The sequence below is a fragment of the Oryzias latipes genome, chromosome 6 (genome assembly GCF_002234675.1).
Source record: "Oryzias latipes chromosome 6, ASM223467v1".
Classification (NCBI taxonomy): Eukaryota; Metazoa; Chordata; class Actinopteri; order Beloniformes; family Adrianichthyidae; genus Oryzias; species Oryzias latipes.
Genome location: NC_019864.2, coordinates 4,669,715 through 4,690,086, shown reverse-complemented (window position 1 = coordinate 4,690,086; position 20,372 = coordinate 4,669,715). Strand labels below are relative to the sequence as shown.

At 40.0% G+C, this 20,372-nt stretch overlaps 1 protein-coding gene across 1 annotated transcript in view; it reads left to right on the top strand.

The window, feature by feature from the left end:
- Window positions 1–20,372, top strand: part of LOC101168685 (NT-3 growth factor receptor) — a 45,019-nt gene that overhangs the window by 9,461 nt on the left and 15,186 nt on the right. Inside the window, exons 5-7 of the mRNA XM_011472849.3 lie at window positions 12,498–12,652; window positions 17,287–17,429; window positions 17,861–18,002. Coding sequence (XP_011471151.1) covers window positions 12,498–12,652; window positions 17,287–17,429; window positions 17,861–18,002 — 440 coding nt within the window. The remainder of the gene's footprint in view (window positions 1–12,497; window positions 12,653–17,286; window positions 17,430–17,860; window positions 18,003–20,372) is intronic.

The following is a 20,372-nucleotide window of genomic DNA, read 5'->3' as shown; positions in this document are numbered from 1 at the left end:
CTATAGTGTAAAAACAACCAAGAGCATCACAGCGGACAACTCATACTTTACATGATGTTAGCAAAAAGTGATCAGTCCATCATTCCACTCCAATGTGTGAAAACACTTTGAATTAGCAAAGACGTATGACCAGAGAGTTCGGTTGATGTTCACAGATGGACATTTTAAGTAAGTGTGGATACATGGTTCTCAAGAATCCACAAAACAAGTTGTGGGGTTCCCCAAGGGTCAATTCTGGGTCCAATACTAAATCGGCGACCTTCCTCTCGGCGATCACTGACACCGAAGCTAGCCTAGCCAGGCTAACCGCAAAACAAGGTCCACATCCAGCAGCAGAAAACAGCACCAGCCGCAGCAGACAATCGGTAACAAGTTACCGTTCCACCCACAAAAGGCAAGCAAAGCAGCACAATGACTGAGGAAGAACAGGACTTTAAAAAATCGTTTAGCTGCATGTTTGAAGAAATAACTTTCTCAAAGAATCAGGAACGAATTGTAGACTTAATTGAAGAGGTAAAAAAAACTAAATGGAGCGGCAATGGAGTTAAAAAAACATATCGCAGAAAAAGATTCAGAGATTGCAAAGCTCAAAGGTCAAGTGTCGGACCTGGAACAGTATTCACGCATGAATGATGTTGTTATTAGTGGTCTTGCTATCAAACCGTCTTCCTGTGCCAGGGCAGTTAAACCAGCAGATGATGGGGTAGAAAGACAGGCAGAGCAAGAATCAGTGGAACAACAAGTCGTAGCATTCCTAAATAAAAAAGGCATTGCCATCAACAGCAACGACATCGAAGGCTGTCATCCCCCACCGAGGAAAATGAAAACAACCCCCCAGCGATAATAAAGCGATTTCCAAATAGAAAGCATAAAAATGCCCTCCTAAAGCAAGGAAGAAAACTAAAAGGAACGAACGTCTACATGATTGAACATCTAACCAAGAAAAATGCTGACATCACACGGAAAGCACGGTTTCTCAGAAAAGAAAAAAAAATACAACCGACGTGTACAAAAAACTACAAAGTTTTCATTAAACTAAACGGCCCACCTGAACAGGCAAAAGTCATCGCAATCAGAGAAATGGAAGAATTGGATCAATTGTGATAGAAAACGGCAAAAGTACATTCCTCTCTAACAAGAATCAAAAAAATAATACACAACTATGGACTTAGACATTGACCCAGATACCAATTTCTTTGACTTTGTGAAGAACCACTGCAGTTATTACACAGAAGAAGAATACAATAGAAACACAAATCCTAATCACGAACTCTCAATCATTCATTTGAACAGCAGAAGCTTATACGCGAACCATCAAACCATTGAAGAATACTTGCAACAATTTAACAAACCTTTCAAAATAATTGCAATACCAGAGACCTGGCTAAAGGCAGAAAAGGGTTTCCAGCTGGAGAGCTATGACTTTCACTACGTGAACAGGAAAAATAAGTAAGGGCTCTTTATATACACAACAGTCTTAAACACAAAGTTGTGGAGACAATGTCGGGCTGCATTGATGATGTCATGGAATATATATCTGTAGAGATTAGTATGGAGAAACAAAGTAACATCATAGTCAGCTTCGTATATCGAGTCCCTGCATCGGACATGGAAACCTTCACAAGTGCTATTGAAAACATGTTTGCTAATATTTCCAATAAGGTCACATTTCTTTTTGGCGATTTTAACGTAGATTTGTTGAACCCAAACAATCACACCAAAACAGAAGATTTCACGCATACAATGTACAGTTTAAGCTTTTATCCATTAATCAACAAACCCAGCAGAATAACAACAAACATTTTCACAAACTGTTTAAAAAACAGAATAAAGAGGGGATTACTAATGACAGACATCAGCGACCACCTCCCAGTATTTTCTAACTATGAATGCGTTTGCAGAGAAATGAAAGAAAAAAAACAAATAGTTTACAGAAGAAAACTAACAGAGGATTCAATAAATGCATTTAAATCAGAACTACAAGCACAAACCTGGAAAACTCTGTATGAAAGCAATGATGTCAGCGCAGATTATGACACATTTTTGCAGGAGTTTACATCCATATACGACAAAAACTGCCCACTTACAAAATCCTGTAATAGAAAACAACATAATAAAAACCCATGGATGACCACTGGACTGAGAAACGCATGGAAAAATAAAGAAAAGTTTATACAATTAATTCTTAAAAAAAAGAAACTGTTGAAGCGGAGCAGTGATACAAAAAAAAAAAAAAAAAAAAAACTACACAGAAATATTAGAAAGAAAGAAATCAAACACTAAAGAAATTTGGAAAGTACTGAACAGTGTCATCAGGAAACACAAAAGGAAAACAAATTACCCAGACTATCTAGTTGGTAAAAATGAGATTTGCAACAATATTCAGGATATGACAAAGGAGTTTAATGAATAATTTTGTAAAAATAGGGGCAAAGTTAACCGACGAAATAAACTTTTCAAAAATATCAGAAAAAGAAACACATGAACACTGCATAAAAAGAAATCCAAACTCGATCTATTTGGGACCTGTGGAAGCAAAAGAAGTTCTAAAAAGCGTCAACCAATTCAAAAACAAAACGGTAACGCTTTTTTTTACAGTACAGTACTTACAGTGTACTTAAGTGGTATTTACATGGTACTCATTGTGTAACTACTGGGTACTTTCAGGGTATTTACATGGTACTTTTAATAGAACTTACTTGGTACTTACGTGGTACTTTTTTGTGTCACTTGCTGTGTATTTATGTGGTACTATTGGACTCATACTTATATGGTACACACAGGGTATTTATAATATACTTACTGGGTATCTACATGTTGTGCAAAGGTGTTTTTGTGGTACTGACCACATGTAAGAACAAGGTAAGTACAAATAAAGTACCTTGACCTTTAGGTCTCCACTCGCTGTATGTTTCATTGTATTTACCATGAATTTACCACAGAAACTACCCCTTAAGTACAATGAAACTGGACTGTAAAAGAAAGTCAGCCTTATTTCCATTCAACTACATGGTACTTTCAGTACTAAATGCTGGTTATGTTGGGGGTATGCACATATTACCTTCCCGTACAGTGTACATACACACTTGGTCTTCTGACTTTAACCAAGGAGACAATGCTAACTTGTTGGTAAGGGTAAAGTAACTGCATTGTAAAAACATATTCTGGCCTGATTACTTCTTGTAACATGTGGCAAATTTACAGAAAAACAAGACAGCAGTGAAAACAAAAATCTTTAATATGATACACTTCTGCAGCATACGAAGTGTCAGCACAATGAAATTTGTTTTAAGTTCTCAACAAAACAGTAGAAATGAGTATTCCAAAGAACAGATTTTTTCATATTATTTATCTTTTTTCCAGAGTTTTGTGTTGTTCCAGGAATGATTTGCTCTCCTTTGCATAGCTCATGAGTTTGTCACCCACTGTGAAAACAGGAAATGGCCTCAGATCCTCACCTTTTCCAGCCAAAGTCATTTCTGCAATAGTTGCAGTCAAATCTATTGTATTTTTGTCTATACTACACTGGCGACATGTGAGGCCGTGCTTTCCTTCAGTAGAGTTTGCTAATAATGCAGGACTTCTTCAGGGTTTGTAACTGCAAGAGAAAACACAATACAAGCTCAAATGAACATAAAAAGCAAAAAGACCTTGATGAAGTACAAAGTATATTTTAGTTATTTAATCATTTCTGTATTGAGTTTGATAAATCTCTGTGAATTCTTTATTGCTTTGACTGCAATGCTTGAAATTAATCAATTATCCTTATTGTACTATACTGTAAAAGAAAGCGTTACCAACAAAACATCTACTGACTGAAACGGAATAAATATAATCGATCTGAAAAAGGCTTTTGACACTATTGATCATAGCATTCTAGTAAACAAACTGGAAAGATACGGAATACGAGGACCAGCATTAAAATGGTTAAACAGTTACATTAATAACAGGCAGCAGTTTGCCCTGCCAAATTTAAGCTGTGGAGTTCCGCAAGGGTCAATATTAGGTCCCACACTGTTCATCCTTTACAATAGTAACACACACTTGGTATCAAATACACTCAAATACTTTTTATATGCAGACGACACAAGTATAGTCTGTACAGGGGAGAATCTCATGGAAATTGTAAAAACAGTAAATACCGAATTAGGGAACCTAAAACAATGGATGACAAAAATAAACTGTCACTCAGTGTTAACAAAACTAAATTCATGATTTTTGGAAATCGCCACATTCCTGCAGATTTAGAAATAAGAGTTCCCATTGATAACCATGTTCTGGAAAGAGTGTCTGAAATCAAGATCATTGGACTAATTTTGGACGACAAAATAAGCTGGAAACCACAAATAAAGCAGGTCAGAGCTAAACATGCTAAAAGCATAGCAGTGTTTGGAAAAACACACCATACTCACGCTCACAAAGCAAGTTTACTAATATATTCATCCATAATACTACCATATTTACACAGCATAGAAGTTTGGGGAAATACTTATAAAACAAACCTACAGTGATTATATATCTTACAAAAAAAAGCTACTGGAATTGTTCATGGAGTAGACCATGGGTCACATCCAAACACTCTAATTTTAAAGTCGGGTTTATTGAAATGATGGGATCCAGTGAAACTGAAGACGGCTCTCATCATGTACAAAGCCAGAAACAACTTACATACAGCAAATGTTCAGAGACGGGAGTTAGAATCTAAGAAAACAACTGAATTTCAAAAAACAGGCATTCGCACTACAAAAAAGAAAATGTGTTCATCAAATTGTGGTGTGGATTTATGGAACAGATTGGATGAATACGGTGGCCCTGAAGTGCAAACCATTCAACAAATCACTCGATACAAAAACATTTTTAAGATCACAGCAACTATTTAAAAAGCAGTATTACATTTTAGAAAAACAAAACAAAATTTCAAAAACCAAAACATAAAAAAGAAAAAAGAAAAAAAAAAAAAAACATTTCAGAAAACAAAATTCATTTCCAGAAAAAAAAAAAGAAATATTAAAAAATGAAAACATTTCAGAAAAAAATGAAATATTAAAAAATGAAAAACATTTCAGAACACAGAATGAATTTCCAGAAAACAAAACGAAATCTTCAAAAATGAAAAACATTTCCAAACCGGAAGAAGCAGGTACTATGGGACAACGCTGATTGGATGATGATGTTTGTCAATCATTTGAACTAAAAATCGTCCAAACAACAATGTACCATAATAATCCACGTATTTCCCATTTATATATTGAATCAAAAATTCAGCAAACAGATAATGAAGGTTTAAATTATTTTTTGAATATTTCGTATGAAGCAGAACGGTCACCCGGAAGTAGTTTGTGTGGATGACGTCCGTTCCGCAGGTAAACAATATAAGGGAAGGACGATAAAACGTTAACTTAAACGTTAATCTTTGAATATTTAGTGGATGTGATGACAGAACGCACGCAGAAATATCAACACCAACCAGGTTTACAAATGTTTCGAAATTTCTGTGGGAGGATTCTGTCTGAAGCAGCAGTTGCGAAGAAACGGGTGTTAAAGACGGCGCACATCAGGAAATGCAGTCCCGCCATCCACAGATAAGGTATGGAGGCACATTTGTTTGATCTAATAAATGTAGCGTTAAACGTGATTTCTAGGTGGGTGTTTACAGACAGATCCTTCAGTCATACGTTAATGACAGGTTACCTCATCAGCTGGAGAGGGGGGGGGGGTCACGTGGGCAGGATTCTCAGACAGGTGTACCAGCAGCATAAATCAGCAAAGCTGTCAGGTAAACTGCAGCAGTTTGTGTCTCAGAATAACATTTATGAATGCTTCTTATTCACACTATTAAGATCTGTGACTTTAGAGTGTGTCAGTGCACAGAAACATGACAGTAAATGACTGGATGTGCACATCATCAGACACGTCCAGGTGTGTAACTAACGGTGGCAAAGTCTGTATGGTAAAAAAGAAATCTTTAAAAAAAAACATTTTAGTCTTTCAGGCAGAGGAGGAATACCAAATTGTTTTAGAATGTATTTTTTATAAGACTGAAATAATGTATTTTATTCTGAGTTTGGTGTTTTGACCCCTCCCTAATGAATTTCTGGTTTAACCCATTTTCTCCTCATTTTGATGAACTCAACTTTTTCCTGAATGAAAGATGAACGGCAGCCGATGTTTTTCTGTCAGGGATTTTTAATTTATTTCTGTCAGGGATTTCAATGGAGCTGGAGTCCAGTGCAGAGGAAGCTGCAAGCATGTACGAGCAGGAACTGGGGTCCCTTACCTGTGCATCTTCCTCTGGATGTGATGCTGAGCAGCAATGTGGACAAACCTTCCCTGACATGACTCTTTTTGATATAGTTGTTAAGCACAAACAGACTTTTCCCAGATGCATTTTTTCCTCTAATAAATGTGACTGACAGGTACGCTGAGTAAATGCTGATTGTAAACGGAACATTTGATTGAATGCATGAAGAAGCCCATAAAGGAAAATCCACAACTGTTTCTTTGTTTCGGTTACTGAATAACGTATTCATGTTAAGTTTTCAATAAATATACTGCATTGCTATGAAACAAATTTGTTTATTTTCATATCCATTATTACAATCCTCACATCAGCATTCAGTTTTTTCATTGACAAAAAAACATTTCTAAACAACAGCTTTGAAAATCAAACATCATCTTTGTTAATAAAGCTTTAAAAACCTAAAATGGTAAACATGGAAAAACTCCTAAATGAAGCAAGCCTAATATGAACATTTTAAACTGGAGTTTTGCTTAAAGGAACATTAAGTTGTTTGGAGTTGTACAAGTGTTTGATGCGATTCCTCATAGATGCGATTTCCAGATCATCAGCCCGACGCTAAAGCCAGGAATTGTGCTTCGTTTTTCACTCCCCACTGCATCATTTACAACTAATCAGGCTTATGCAGCAGGTTAAAGACTTTTTTTAAAGGACCTGCAATTTAAAAAAAAAAAAAATTTAGATATTAAGGTTAAATAATATTTATTGATTACATTGCACATAAATCATGGTGACTTGCCTGTACACTGCACAATGATATGAATGACTTTAGTCTTCTTGTATTCCCATGTAGAGCTGCCATCTGTTCTTCTGCAGCACAAACCTTTCTGGAACTTCGCTTTGAGTAACTTCACCTGCAGAAATATCACATGTTAATTCAATTAAGTATTTTATAAACTTTTAAAATTTATTTTTATGTGTCAGTATATGTATATCCATGGTTCAAAAATATACAATGCACTTTAATATTATTTCCCATAAGAACTTGTTTACTGATTTCATACTTAAAGTCGATTTTTAGCAACACTGATGCCATATAATTACTGTAATTACTGTATAAATCACAGAATCAGGCTGGCTCGGAGCTTTTTCTCTCATGTTGTCACCGAAAACGGGAACGGCTATCATGTGAAGACGGTTCGTCTCCATCGGGTTCCTTTTGTGCATGCGCAAGATAAAAAGAAATTATCTTTTCAAAGCAGCACTTTAACATCCTAAAATTAACATCCTTAGAGACATGTGACTGACAAAAGAAAAGATCACAGAATTGATTCTTACCTAAAGATGATTGACAGCGTGAACCTCGCAGCCGTAGAAATTAGCGCACAGCGTTCAAAGTAAAAGTGCTCACAAACTACTTCCGGGTGACCGTGTGTCAGGCGAAATGTTAAAAAAATAATTTAAAAGTTCATTAACAGTTTGCTGCAATTTTTATTTGATATATAAATGGGAAATACGTGGATTATTATAGTACATTGTTGTTTGGACGATAAAATCCGGCATCGCTTCATTTAAAATAATTTTCAGTTCAACTGATTGACAAAAATCATCATCCAATCAGCGTTGTCCTGTAGTACCTGCCTCTTCCGGTTTGGAAATGTTTTTCATTTTTGAAGATTTCGTTTTGTTTTCTGGAAATTCATTCTGTGTTCTGAAATGTTTTTCATTTTTTAATATTTCATTTTTTTTCTGAAATGTTTTCATTTTTTGATATTTCCTTTTTTTCCTGTAAATTAATTTTGTTTTCTGAAATATTTTCATTTTTTAATGTTTCTTTTTTTTTCCTGGAAATTAATTTTGTTTTCTGAATTTTATTTTTTTTTAATTTTTTTTTCAAGTTTTGGTTTCTGAAATTTTGTTTTGTTTTCTAAATGTAATGCTGCTTTTTAACTTTTTTTTTTTTTATAATTGTTGTTGGGATCTTAAAAATGTTTTTGTATCGGGTGATTTGTTGAATGCTTTGCACTTCAGGGCCACCGTAGATGAATGTTTAAAATAAACCAAAAGTTAACATGTATTCAAAAAAACTACAAGAAGTCACTAATAGTACTGCATAAGGCCAGAAACGATGAATTAAACAAAAAATGTCACTTTTGCACAGTTGACATGCAGACTTGTACCGTGAATGTTTTGTACCTATCTGTAAATAGCAATACGCTTATTGAATACGCACACCATCAGGTTTTGTAAAAAGGGGTGAGAGCAGACAAGATTTCTCTTCAACCCACTCCATTTCAAGCACACTGTATTGTTTTATGTCTTTTTAAACCACTGTGTTGATTTTTCATTTGTGTTTGAAATTAACTGAAACTGAAACTATACAGTAAGATATGCACTTTAAAACAGGCCAAGAATGTCAAGTAATGGGGGGAAATATGCAAGTTGGAAAAGGTGGGTTTTTAGTTTCTTGGAGAGTTGTGAGAGAGAGCTGTTTAGGAGGTCAGGGTGTAATGAATTCCAGAGTCGGGGGGCAGAATAGCTGATTGCTCTGCTCCCCATAGTGACGAGGCGAGCAGTTAAAGGGAGGAGGAGGATCTGAGGGTACGGGTGGGTGTGGCGACGTGAACAAGCTCCGACAGGTATGGAGGGGCAAGGTTGTGGATGGCTTATGTACTAAAAAGTAAGTATTTGTGTGTAATTGGGTGTGTGATTGGCAGCCTATAGAGCTGCTGAAGGACAGGTGTGACGTGTTGGATGGAGTGATAATTCCAGCAGCAGATTTTTGAACAAATTGTAGTTTATGTAGAGTTTTTGTGGTAAACCAAAAGGGAGGGAGTTACAGTAATCCAGGCGGGAAGTGACATTTTCCCTATTTAATTATTTTTTTATACAAGGACTTTTATTGTAAAATATTACCCATTATGTTATTATTATTATATTATTGATATTAAGGTTATGCTTTGATCATTTCTAATGCTTTTTAAAAATAATAATAATTGTTATATATAATTCTTTTTTTTTTCAATAGTTATTATTTATATTCTGTTGTTTCTTACTCCAGTGGTTCCTCGTGGGGATCCATTCTTCTGGGGCACTAGCAGCTTTGCCTTTAGGGGGTGCTGTTGCGCAGCACTCTTTCTAATCAGGCCGGCTGGGGTCCCGCTGTGGTCTAATAGCCGTAGAGAGGGCCGTGAGCTGCTGTGTTGGGCGGGCACTGTGGCAAGGACCCTCATGGTCGAGGTGGGCCTTGGAAGAAATGGATCCCCATGATACCGTTTCCCCACAGCAGAACCAAGCCAGACCTTTTCTTTATACTGCAGTTCTTCAGTTTTGTTCAGTTTCAATATAAGCTTTATCTTCTTTTACTTTTTTCAAACACATTGTTTAATCAACTCATCAGCCAATGCTGCAGCTGAAAGGCATCTTAATCTGGATTACTAGATTTATGCACCTATTTACATCATTCAGCTCCACATTTCTGCCACTCTGTGCTCAGACATCTACAAACACCACACAGCTTATGTGTATGCGTACCTACCGTCCCTCCACAGCTGTCAGAAAGTGAACGTTTATTAACATGATCTCAGAGCTTGTATCATTATTTTAGTACCCAAGCATATTTCTCAACATTGTGAGTTTTGTTAAATATCACAGAGCACCAGGGGAGAACATTTTGATTGACCCTTGTTTTTGTCATCACATGATTCCTTCTGATTTGATTATTAATCTATTTCCAAAAAATATCACACTTTTTGTTGGTCTGACTCAGCAGAGGAAACTGCAAACTACATCCTGCTTGTGTGCTGTTACTCCATCACTACACAGTCAGACAAATAATGAAAAAAGGTGATGCTTTTTCCTTTCTACAAACAGTGAAAGATACTAATAGAGGAATGCCAACAACACATAAAAGTTTAAAGGGTAAACACAAGGCATCAACAAAATCAGAAAAATTCAAATTCTACATTTACGCAAAAAAGTGTCATGTTTTTCAAACCAGCAGACTCTGTACCACATTCATTGGTGTTTTTTGGTCTTTCAAAATGAGGCAGGTGGGGGTTAGACAGAAATATTGAAAAACAAATGCTTCTCGTGAACTGAGAGGAGCAGATAGTTTAGAAATGGAGATGCTGCTTGAAGAAAAAAAAGCCTGCAGTTCTGGAAAATGGTCTGTTATATATGCACACAGTTTTCCCTCAAATGAGGAACTTGCTGCGGCCTTAGTGCCAACTAAGCAAGGATTACCATTGCAACAACACATCATCAGTAGGGTAAAACTAACCTGTCTCACGACGGTCTAATCCCAGCTCACGTTCACTATTAGTGGGTGAACAATCCAGAGTGAATTTACGCTGATGATGATGTTTGGTCAGGAGCTGGGACAAAACTACCCTCACTCTGTCTGCCTACCATTGGTGACAGACAAAAACATCGTACCTACTTGTGGAGACTAAAGAATTACCCTTGTATCCGTTCAAACTTTAATGATTTGTATAACGCCTTTCATTTTGGTTAAAAACACAAAGTGCTAACATAAAAGCAGATAAAATATTCATAAAATATGAAAATTATTAAAAACAGAAAACACAGGACAATCACGCACAGATGGGACCCCTCCCTCACCAGATTCCTCCCTCCACCCACCCAGTTCCCCCAGTAGAACCCTGGCTTGGTTCTGCTGTGAGGAAACAATATCATGGGGATCCTTTCAAGCCATATTGCTGTACCTGAAATCCATCATTTTTCGTACAAGTCAACTATTTGAATAAAAGAATAGAATGATAATGAGTATATGACAAAGATCTTGTTGTTAATGATGTGACAACCTGTGATGGAGCATGGTGGAGAGGCCATACCAGAACCCGTCTTTAAAATGTTCCTCTCATGTTTTTAGGAGTTTAGCATTTCAAGCTAAGATGAAAAAAATGGGTTTCTAACAGATGTGTTGTCAGTATAGAGGAAGGGACTGTGAGTGTGTTCCAGTTGTATTGAGGTCTTTCTTTACTATCTTAAGCATTTTCAAGATTTGCTGATAAATGATCTAAAACAACAGTGATGTGTAAGTTTTGTTTACTGCTGAAGTTAACCAGGAAGTTGACAGAAAAACTCTTGAGTGTGACATTTTTTAAAGTGATGAATATCATTTCTTTGTTTTGAAATCTTTGTGCTTTTATCTGTTATGTTTTGTTGATTCTGATCTCCTGCTTTAAACAAAGATGTGAATGATGTTCTTTAATAAAAGTTCTAAGTATAGGAACCATCTAAGCATAATATATTACAATGGAAGAATCATGGTTTGATCGGTGATTTGTTGGTCTTGATTCTACGGTGGCTGAGAGGTGCCAGACATGTTTACATTTAAGATATAACAATAACAAATCCCAGTACAAATGGACAAATACTGAAACACAACAGCAAATCACGAAACACTTCACCAAATACCGAATCATAACAACAAAAGCGGAGAAACGGCTTCTAACCGAGAGGGACGTGATATAAAACCAACCGTGTATGATTGTTTAAAGTTATTTATCACTGTTTCCTTAATGTGGAAATTATAAAAACATGAAACAGTCCAAGAGCATTTTTTTAATTGTGTTACGACAATAAAAATTACAACGTTTAGAAGCTAAAGGTTTTGCGTCACGTCCGGTATTAAAGGTATTCTCTTTCCGTAAAGCAGCCGGCTGGCAGGTGCAAAACAGCAGAAGATGGAGAAAAAATGAACGAAAGCGAGCAGCTGTGAACGGAAAGGGAAAACTCTTAATACTGGACGTAAAAACAATACCTTTCTAAATGTTGTTTTATTTTTTTTATTTTTTTTTGTAGTAATACACTTTAAAAAAAGCTTTTGGACTGTTTCATGTATTTAAAAAGTGTCCACATTAAGGAAACAGTGATAAATAACTTTAAAGAATCATACACAATTGGTTTTATTGGACGTCCCTTTCGGTTAGAAGCGGTGTCTCCGCTTTGCGTTGTTGTGTTTCTGGATTTGGTCATTTGTAACGGGGTTGTTTTTTGTGATTTAGTATTTGGTCATTTGTTCCGTGATTTGCTCTTGTGGTTCAGGATTTGTTCATTTGTACTTTGTTTTATCTTAAATGTAAATGTGTCTTACTTTGAATCGGATCGCCACTTAAGTACAGGTTCACAGCCCTAATCCTGGTCTCAGATCAGGATCTCAGTCAGTCATCCCTCAAAGTTCCACTTCTGTCCTCCAGCAAGAGTTCCTAAAAATGTGTTGTTTTTTTCTTAGACGTTTGGAGGAGGTGATGTTTTCCTGTGGCTGTGGCATCCGCTGGCTGCAGCTATGGCAACAAAGAGGAGAGGCGGAGCTTAGCAGCCAACAGTTGTACTGTACCTTTAACGACACAAGAATGTTGCTTCAGGACATGAATGTCAGTGACTGTGGTAAGTTTACGTCTGTGCTTGAGGCTAAAAGATAGGTTAAAAGTAGAAAAGTAAAAGTTTCACCTCTTTTTATTTCTACTGAAAACAGAATGACAGTCAAATTCTCAAAGGTTCATTAAATGCATATCTACAGATATGTTCAGATAACAATGTTCTATCTAATGTTTTATTGATGATAGAACGAACTGGCCACTCCTCTCTATGACCCTCTACAGACCCGAACAGCCCCATCAGTGCACGGGTGCATGTGACTAGTGCTTAAAGAACTCTATCCAAGTGATGCCAACAGAAGATTTCTGCTTCCCAAGGAAGCTCAGTAAAGCCAAAAGAAATATGAAGCAGAGTGCTTTACACTCAGAATGTCAGATTTTTGAAAAAACATCTGATTCTAAAGAGAATAAACTGAGTGATGAAGATTTAAACATGTTCAGATTTATCACAGCTCTCAACCTGGAGTGTGAGATCACTGCTTTAGGGCTGGTGTCACTTCACAACAGCAGCGTAGCGAGTAGACACGGAAACACAACAGACTTTGGGATTGAAGATGCTTATTCTTTTGTATTGCGTGGTTTTCTGCCAAAAAGGAAATATAACATCAAACCACATAATTAGGATGAACCCCCAAATTACGAGAAAAACTAAATAAGATGAAGGTTTTAAAGAATCTATATCAGGGGTTTTCCCCTCCTGCTGGTTTTCCGGAAATAAAATATACAGAAATAAAATATACAGAAATAAAAGAGCAAAAACATAACCAATAAAATGCACAATTACCAATGAAACTTCACCACATAAAAGCAGAAGAATTCAGTCTTTTGTGCACTGAGGGATCTTTTTTCTATAAATTAGACCTATTAATTCTGCTAGAAAAATGTAAAATAATCAACCAATGCTGTGTGAAATGTGAATGTGAAACATTTTCCACATACATAAAATAACCAGTTCTCTGAAATATTGTTCACAAATCTGTGATAGTGAGCACTTCTCCTTTGCCAAGACAATCCATCCCACCTCGCAGGTGTACCATATCAAGATGCTGATTAGACAGCATGATTATGGCACAGGTGTGCCTTAGACTGGCCACAAGAAAAGGCCACTCTGAAATCTTCAGTTGTATCACACAGCACAATGCCGCAGATGTCGCAAGTTCTGAGGGAGCGTGCAATTGGTTATGCTGATAGCAGGAATGTCCACCAGAGCTGTTGCTAGGGAATTGAATGTCCATTTCTCCACCATAAGCTGTCTCCAAAGGCGTTTCCGAGAATTTGGCAGCACATCCAACCGGCCTCACAACCGCAGACCGCGTGTAACCACACCAGCCCAAGACCTCCACATCCAGCATGTCCACCTCCAAGATCTTCTGAGACCAGCCACTCAGACAGCTGCTGAAACAATCGGTTTGCATAACCACAGAATTTTTGCACAAACTGTCAGAAACCGTCTCAGGGAAGCTCATCTGCATGCTCGTCATCGAGGTCTTGACCTCACTCCAGTTTGTCGTCGTAACCGACTTGAGTGGGCAAATGCTCACATGCAACGGCGTCTGGCACGTTGGAGAGGTGTTCTCTTCACGGATGAATCCTGGTTTACACTGTTCAAGGCAGATGGCAGACAGCGTGTGGCGTCGTGTGGGTGAGCGGTTTTCTGATGTCAATGTTGTGGATCGAGTAGCCCATGGTGGTGGTGGGGTTATGGGCGAAGAACACAGGTCCATTTCATTGATGGCATTTTGAATGCACAGAGATACCGTGAAGAGATCCTGGGGCCCATTGTTGTGCCGTACATCCAACAACATCACCTCATGTTGCAGCATGATAATGCACGGCCCCATGTTGCAAGGATCTGTACACAATTCTTGGAAGCTGAAAACTTCCCAGAACTTCCCGGGGCCCCCGGTCGCTCTGGGTGTCACCCGCTTCGGCTGCGGGGTCTGGGGTGGGGTGGGGGGCTTGTCGGCCCTGTCCTGTGGGGGGGCGTTCTGGGGGGGAGGGGGGGCCCATTATTAGTACGGGTCGGGGGGGCTAGCGGGTCGGGGTCTCCGCTGAGGCAATCAGTGGTTGCCTCGGCCGGTTGGCCTCCTCGGTCCCGTGGAGGGCTGACCAGAGCTCTCCTAGGGCCGGCGTCTGGGGGTGGGGGCCTGGGCTTGCTCCGGGGGGGGCGACGCTTTCTGGCTCCTCTCTCTCTGTGTGGGGTGGGTGGTGCCGGGCCTGGGGTGTCGGCGCCTCCGGGGGTGGGCCCCTGGGCTGGGTGGCCCTGGCCCCTTTGCTGGGGGTGGGCTGGGGGACGGCTGTTTGACCACCGGGGGACAGTCTACCAGCTGTCCCCAACTTACCCCCTTCCTTATATAACCTCATATTAGGGTGAGGGGGTGGGGGGTCTAGCCTGCGATGCGCCTTGGGGGGGGGGCTACTTGGGAGTGGCCCCCCTCCTATGGTTGCCGTATGGAGTGGGCCCCCCCTCTTTCGGTTTTATTTGCACCTTAGACATGTAGGGTCCTTGGTAGGGGGGATGCTTGGACATCACTGCTAGCAAGCAGCAGATGTCCTCCTGGCACCCTACCCGCCAATTTTAACCGCACCTTAGACATTTAGGGCCCCTTGGTGTGGAGGGTGAGGGGACATCACTGTGAGTAATCAGGAGATGTCCCCTTAGTGCCCTACTCGCCAATTTTAACTGCACCCCCCTTAGTACACAAACCCCTCCCCCTTCAATATATACATTCAAACATAAACACACACACATGCACACAAACACCCTCTCAAGCACCCATACACGCACACACATTTTGCAAGGAAGGTGGGACCTGGGTCCATCTGTCCCCTACCCCTTCCATGGTGGGGGGTGTGGGCCCCTTGGCGATGGCGGCCGTGTCCCTTGGGTGCCGGCTCCCTGGGCCCGGCGGTGCTCTCTCCGCGCGGTGGGGGGGTTCATATTACACCTGAGCCGGGGGTGTTCGTGTCCCTGGGGGGTGGGTCCTGGTCCTTGCCCCTGGGCGCTGGGCCCCGCCAAACTTCCAACATGGCCGAGCCTGGTCGGGCCATATTTATAACACCCCTTGTGGGCCGCCCTTTTTTCCCCGGGGTTCCCCCCTCCTGGGCGGGGGCGGCGGGCCCCTGCCTTGCTCCTACCTGGACCAACCGTGGGCCGGGTGGGTGGCTGCCTGGAGTGCGGAGCGGGTCTCCCTTGGGGGGTCCTGGCTCGTACCTGGGGTCGGGGCGGGGGGATGCCCGGAACTCCTGGGTGGTGGTGGGGTGCTCGTCTGGGGCTGTGGGCGTCCCTCTCCGGTGGGGCCCTGCGTTGGGCTCTTCCGGCGCGGCGGGGGGCTGCTTTCCTGGCTGGGCTGGGGCGGCGCTCTCTTTCCCTCTGCGCCTCCCTGCTCTATGGCTCGGGGGGCCTCGCGGCGGTCCTGCTGGTCCTGGCCTGGGTGGCGGTCTTGGTCGCCCGGGGGGCGGTTGTTCCCTGCCTGTTCCCGTGTGGCGTTGGGGGAATTCCGGCTGCCGCTGCTGCTGCGGCGGGGGTATGGGTGTGGGGGTGGCTGGGCGCTCCTCCTCCTTCTTTTCACATTCCACCATCCATTTTAGAAGAACATAAACACTCACCTGAGCACAGGTGTTAGCTCACCTTTGCACTAATAGTTTGCATGATTGAATGAATGAAAGATTTCACACTAGTTGGTTTAAAGGCATAGGTATGCGTTCGTGAACACTATCTGTTTTGTGTGCATGTTGACATGTGGACATTTTTGCGGCTAGCAGGTGTGTTGATAATAGTTCTTGCATGGCCAGCATATTCACCGGACATGTCACCTATTGAGCATGTTTGGGATGCTCTGGATCAGCGTATACGACAGCGTGTTCCAGTTCCTTCTGCACAGCCATTGAAGAAGAGTGGACCAACATTCCACAGGCCACCATAGACAACCTGATCAACTCTATGCAAAGGAGATGTGTCGCACTTCATGAGGCAAATTGTGGTCACACCAGATACTGACTGGTTGTCTGAGTCCCCTGACCCCCTCCATAAAACAAAACTGAAGATTTCAAAGTGGCCTTTTCTTGTGGCCAGTCTAAGGCACACCTGTGCAATAATCATGCTGTCTAATCAGCATTTTGATATGGCACACCTGTGAGGTGGGATGGATTGTCTTGGCAAAGGAGAAGTGCTCACTATCACAGATTTAGACAGATTTGTGAACAATATTTCAGAGAACTGGTTATTTTGTGTATGTGGAAAATGTTTCACATCTTTGAGTTCATACCATAAAAAAGTGTTGCGTTTATATTTTTGGTCTGTGTATTTCATTATCATTTTGTTGTGTATTTAGGTCATATTCTCCTTGCGGGTTCATATGAGTGCATGACTAGATTGCACTGGTAACTAGCCATTATTTATTCACCAACAGCAACAATAAAGAAATAAGAAAAAAAGACGACGATGCTGACACTCCCTGTGTGTAAAAAGAGTTAACTTTGGGAAATGAGTCATGGCTAATCTCTTCAAGCTCCTTAAAGCTCCTTGAATTTCCTCTATTGTGTGAACTGAATGGATACCCATTTTTCTTAGGGCCATCCTCTATGTGTTGACACTTGGACACTAGGATCTCTGAAAGATCAACAGCTTTTTCTCTGTTTCAGAGCTGCCAGTGGTCAGAGTCAGCCACAGCAACATAACAGTGGTTGAAGGAGCTCAGGTGACTGTGATCTGTAATGGTTCTGGATCCCCGCTGCCTAAAATGGACTGGCCTGTCAACGGTTTGCACTCCATCAATACACAGGAGGTACAACAACCTCAGCTTCGTTCAGAGCAGAGATGAACTCCACACCTAATACTTGGACACTGCTGGAAATACCTTTATGAATAATTCAAGCATCTTCTAGCATCACTCACAATGTAGTTGCAAAAGATATCAAGTTTTATATTCCCGAGAGAAACAGTGGAATGTTTTATTTGATTAATTGGATAGAGAGGCACCATAGGTTGTCTATATCGACATTGTGTTATAAATTGCTGTTTAAATGTATCTCATGTTCACATTTGTAAAATTGTATGGATGCACAATGAATTTAGCTGAAAGCTGCAGATATTTTCAACTGTGTTTGCTAAAACTAATTGTATAGGCGACCATTGTCAACTATACAAACCTTTACCTTCATTTACTGAAGACGAGTCAACAACTTAGATCGCTGAAAGATCCACTTGTCCTTCCAGGACAAGGTCTACAAAAATGGCATCCAATCCATCATCATAAAACTGGTCAACATGAGCAGAGACGACAACAACTTCATGCTGAACTGCACTGCCACCAATGAAGTGGGCATGAGCAACGCAACAATTCAGCTAACTGTTCACTGTAAGTTGTACAACACAAGACCCACACTCACAAACTCCACTTACACCTGTTCAATCTACCGATGAGAAGGACATTTAGTCTGAGTTTTAACTCACTGTCATTGCCATTCATGGTGCATGGTCAGAACTTTTTAGGTCAAGGGGCATCTGTACTTGACAAATAGGGTAGTTTTAGAAGGGCCAAAATGGCTTTGGGAGCCTCAGGATCCTTTGTCTGACATTTCTAGATGTGGTTATTTCGGCTTCCTCAAAATATGACTTCAAATTGGAAGAATGGCTGGAGTGTAAGACTGACTGACAGATTGCCATGGCGTCTAAAGTAATGCAGACTTTGTAAGTGATCCCGTATGGTGAAGAGGGTCAAGTCAGAAACCAAACTTTTAGTTAAGCATTTGTTCTGTTTTTACCTTCAGCTATTGCAGTAAAATGTGGATTATGAAAACAGATAAAAATACTGATAAGTTTCCTTCACAGATTGGATGAGATCTGTCTTAGAGCATGTGGATCTCAGCTTTTCAAGAGAAACTCAAAGTTAAGATGGTCTGTGTCTCCCGAAAATGTGCCTGACAATGGATGGTTAAATGGTTGGATGGACGGAGGGACAGAAGGAGGGAGTACAGGCTGAATGAACCGAAAGATGGCTGGGGTAATGGAAAGGATGGATGGATAAAATTAGGGTTCAGAAGAACTGGTGGCAGGCAGATACAAAACTTTAAATAATTTATAATTAATCTGGATGAGGACTCTCAAGAACAGAACAACAATGTGACATACCTGGAAAAACAACAATTGACCTTAACGATCTGATCATGAACAACACAAACAACTTTAATAATATTCTGACAATAAGTTGCTGACTGAAAACAGCTAATATAGGTAACTAAAACTTGATATAGACATATTTTTTTATCAACATAACACTAAACCGAAACATTTAAAAAGAACTCTTTAAACAGAACAAACCATGTAACATGAAGGAAAGGTTGGACACCTAAAGCTTTATTTTATAGCTACTGTAGCCACCGTCCTCACAGAATACATCGTTGACATCACATCCTTAGGTAGGTTCATGTTTGCGATCCGTTTTAGGTTTGGCCCAGAAGCTGTACATAAAGTAGGTGTTGGAGTTCTTCAGGTTTTTTTTCCCCCAGCAACTATGTTTCTTTTTTTTGTTGATGGAATTTAGGCAGAACAGGCTGGAGGTCTTCATTGACTTTAAGGAGTCTGTTTTTCCATTCCATCCTTACCTCAAATTCTGTCTGAAGTGGTTTGGAAGCAAGTATTAAACTGCCTCAGATCCATCAAACCCCAAGGCTGCAGTTGTTATTGAGAAATTATGTCTGTGTTTGTATATTAGCCTTTAACATCGTAGATGTCACCATTGACATGCTCTTAGACATACCCTAATTCTCAGACTGTTTGCGTGATTGACGTGAATCAGCTGATTCTGATGTGGAGAAAAGCAAAAGTAAGTAAAGTATTGCATGATGGCACAAAAGTGCTTTTCTCCTCTTCAGAATCCACTGGAATCCGGTTGAAGAGTTACAGTAGCCAAAAAAATGTTAACGCTGGAGCTAAACCTTTGTTAAAGGGTTAAGAACAGAAAACAATGCAAGCACAAGGTTAATAGTAAGACCAGGTGAGAGTATGTTTTTGTTAACCACGCCCACATTCCTAATATATTCATATTGTGTGTCTTATCGTTTTATTCCGCTTGAGTTAACGATTCATAAATTAATTGTTCACAATATTCCAGTAAGCAGCAGGAAAACACCAAATTTGTCAGCTCCCCACGCTAACGCTCTTTGTCATCTACAAACTTTAAAAACCAACATATTCTCCCCAAGTACCTTCCCGATGAGACTCCAGGAGTTAGGAGGTGATGGATCAAAATCCTTAGGAGGAGGTTTTTTATTTTTATTCAAGATGGCTTTTTCCCAATGTTTAAGGTCAACCAATCTTCGATTGTGGTTATAGACTTAACTTGGTGGCATTTCTGTAAAGTTTTGTAAAGATCGCTCAAACAATTGTTTTTTTCCCCATATTGTGGGAAAATTAGAATATTGCCAAATTTTACACTTTGCTACAGCAAAGTGTAGCAAAGTGTACGGGCCATCCCATAATAATTTTAAAACTTCCTTTGGATATTCCTGATGTGCTTTGGTTTCGTTAGTCGATTTAGATTTTTTTTGAGCCACATAAAAGATTTTGTACCAATTTGTTTTTTTGACAGTTTCCTCCAGAATCACTAAGCAACTTAGTTCTGTATCCAATACCTGGAGAAAATGCAGAGGGAGAGCAACCAAAATACAGAACCCAAAGAATCAGAGAAAAAACATGAACAAGACAGGACTGTGAACAGGGCGAACAA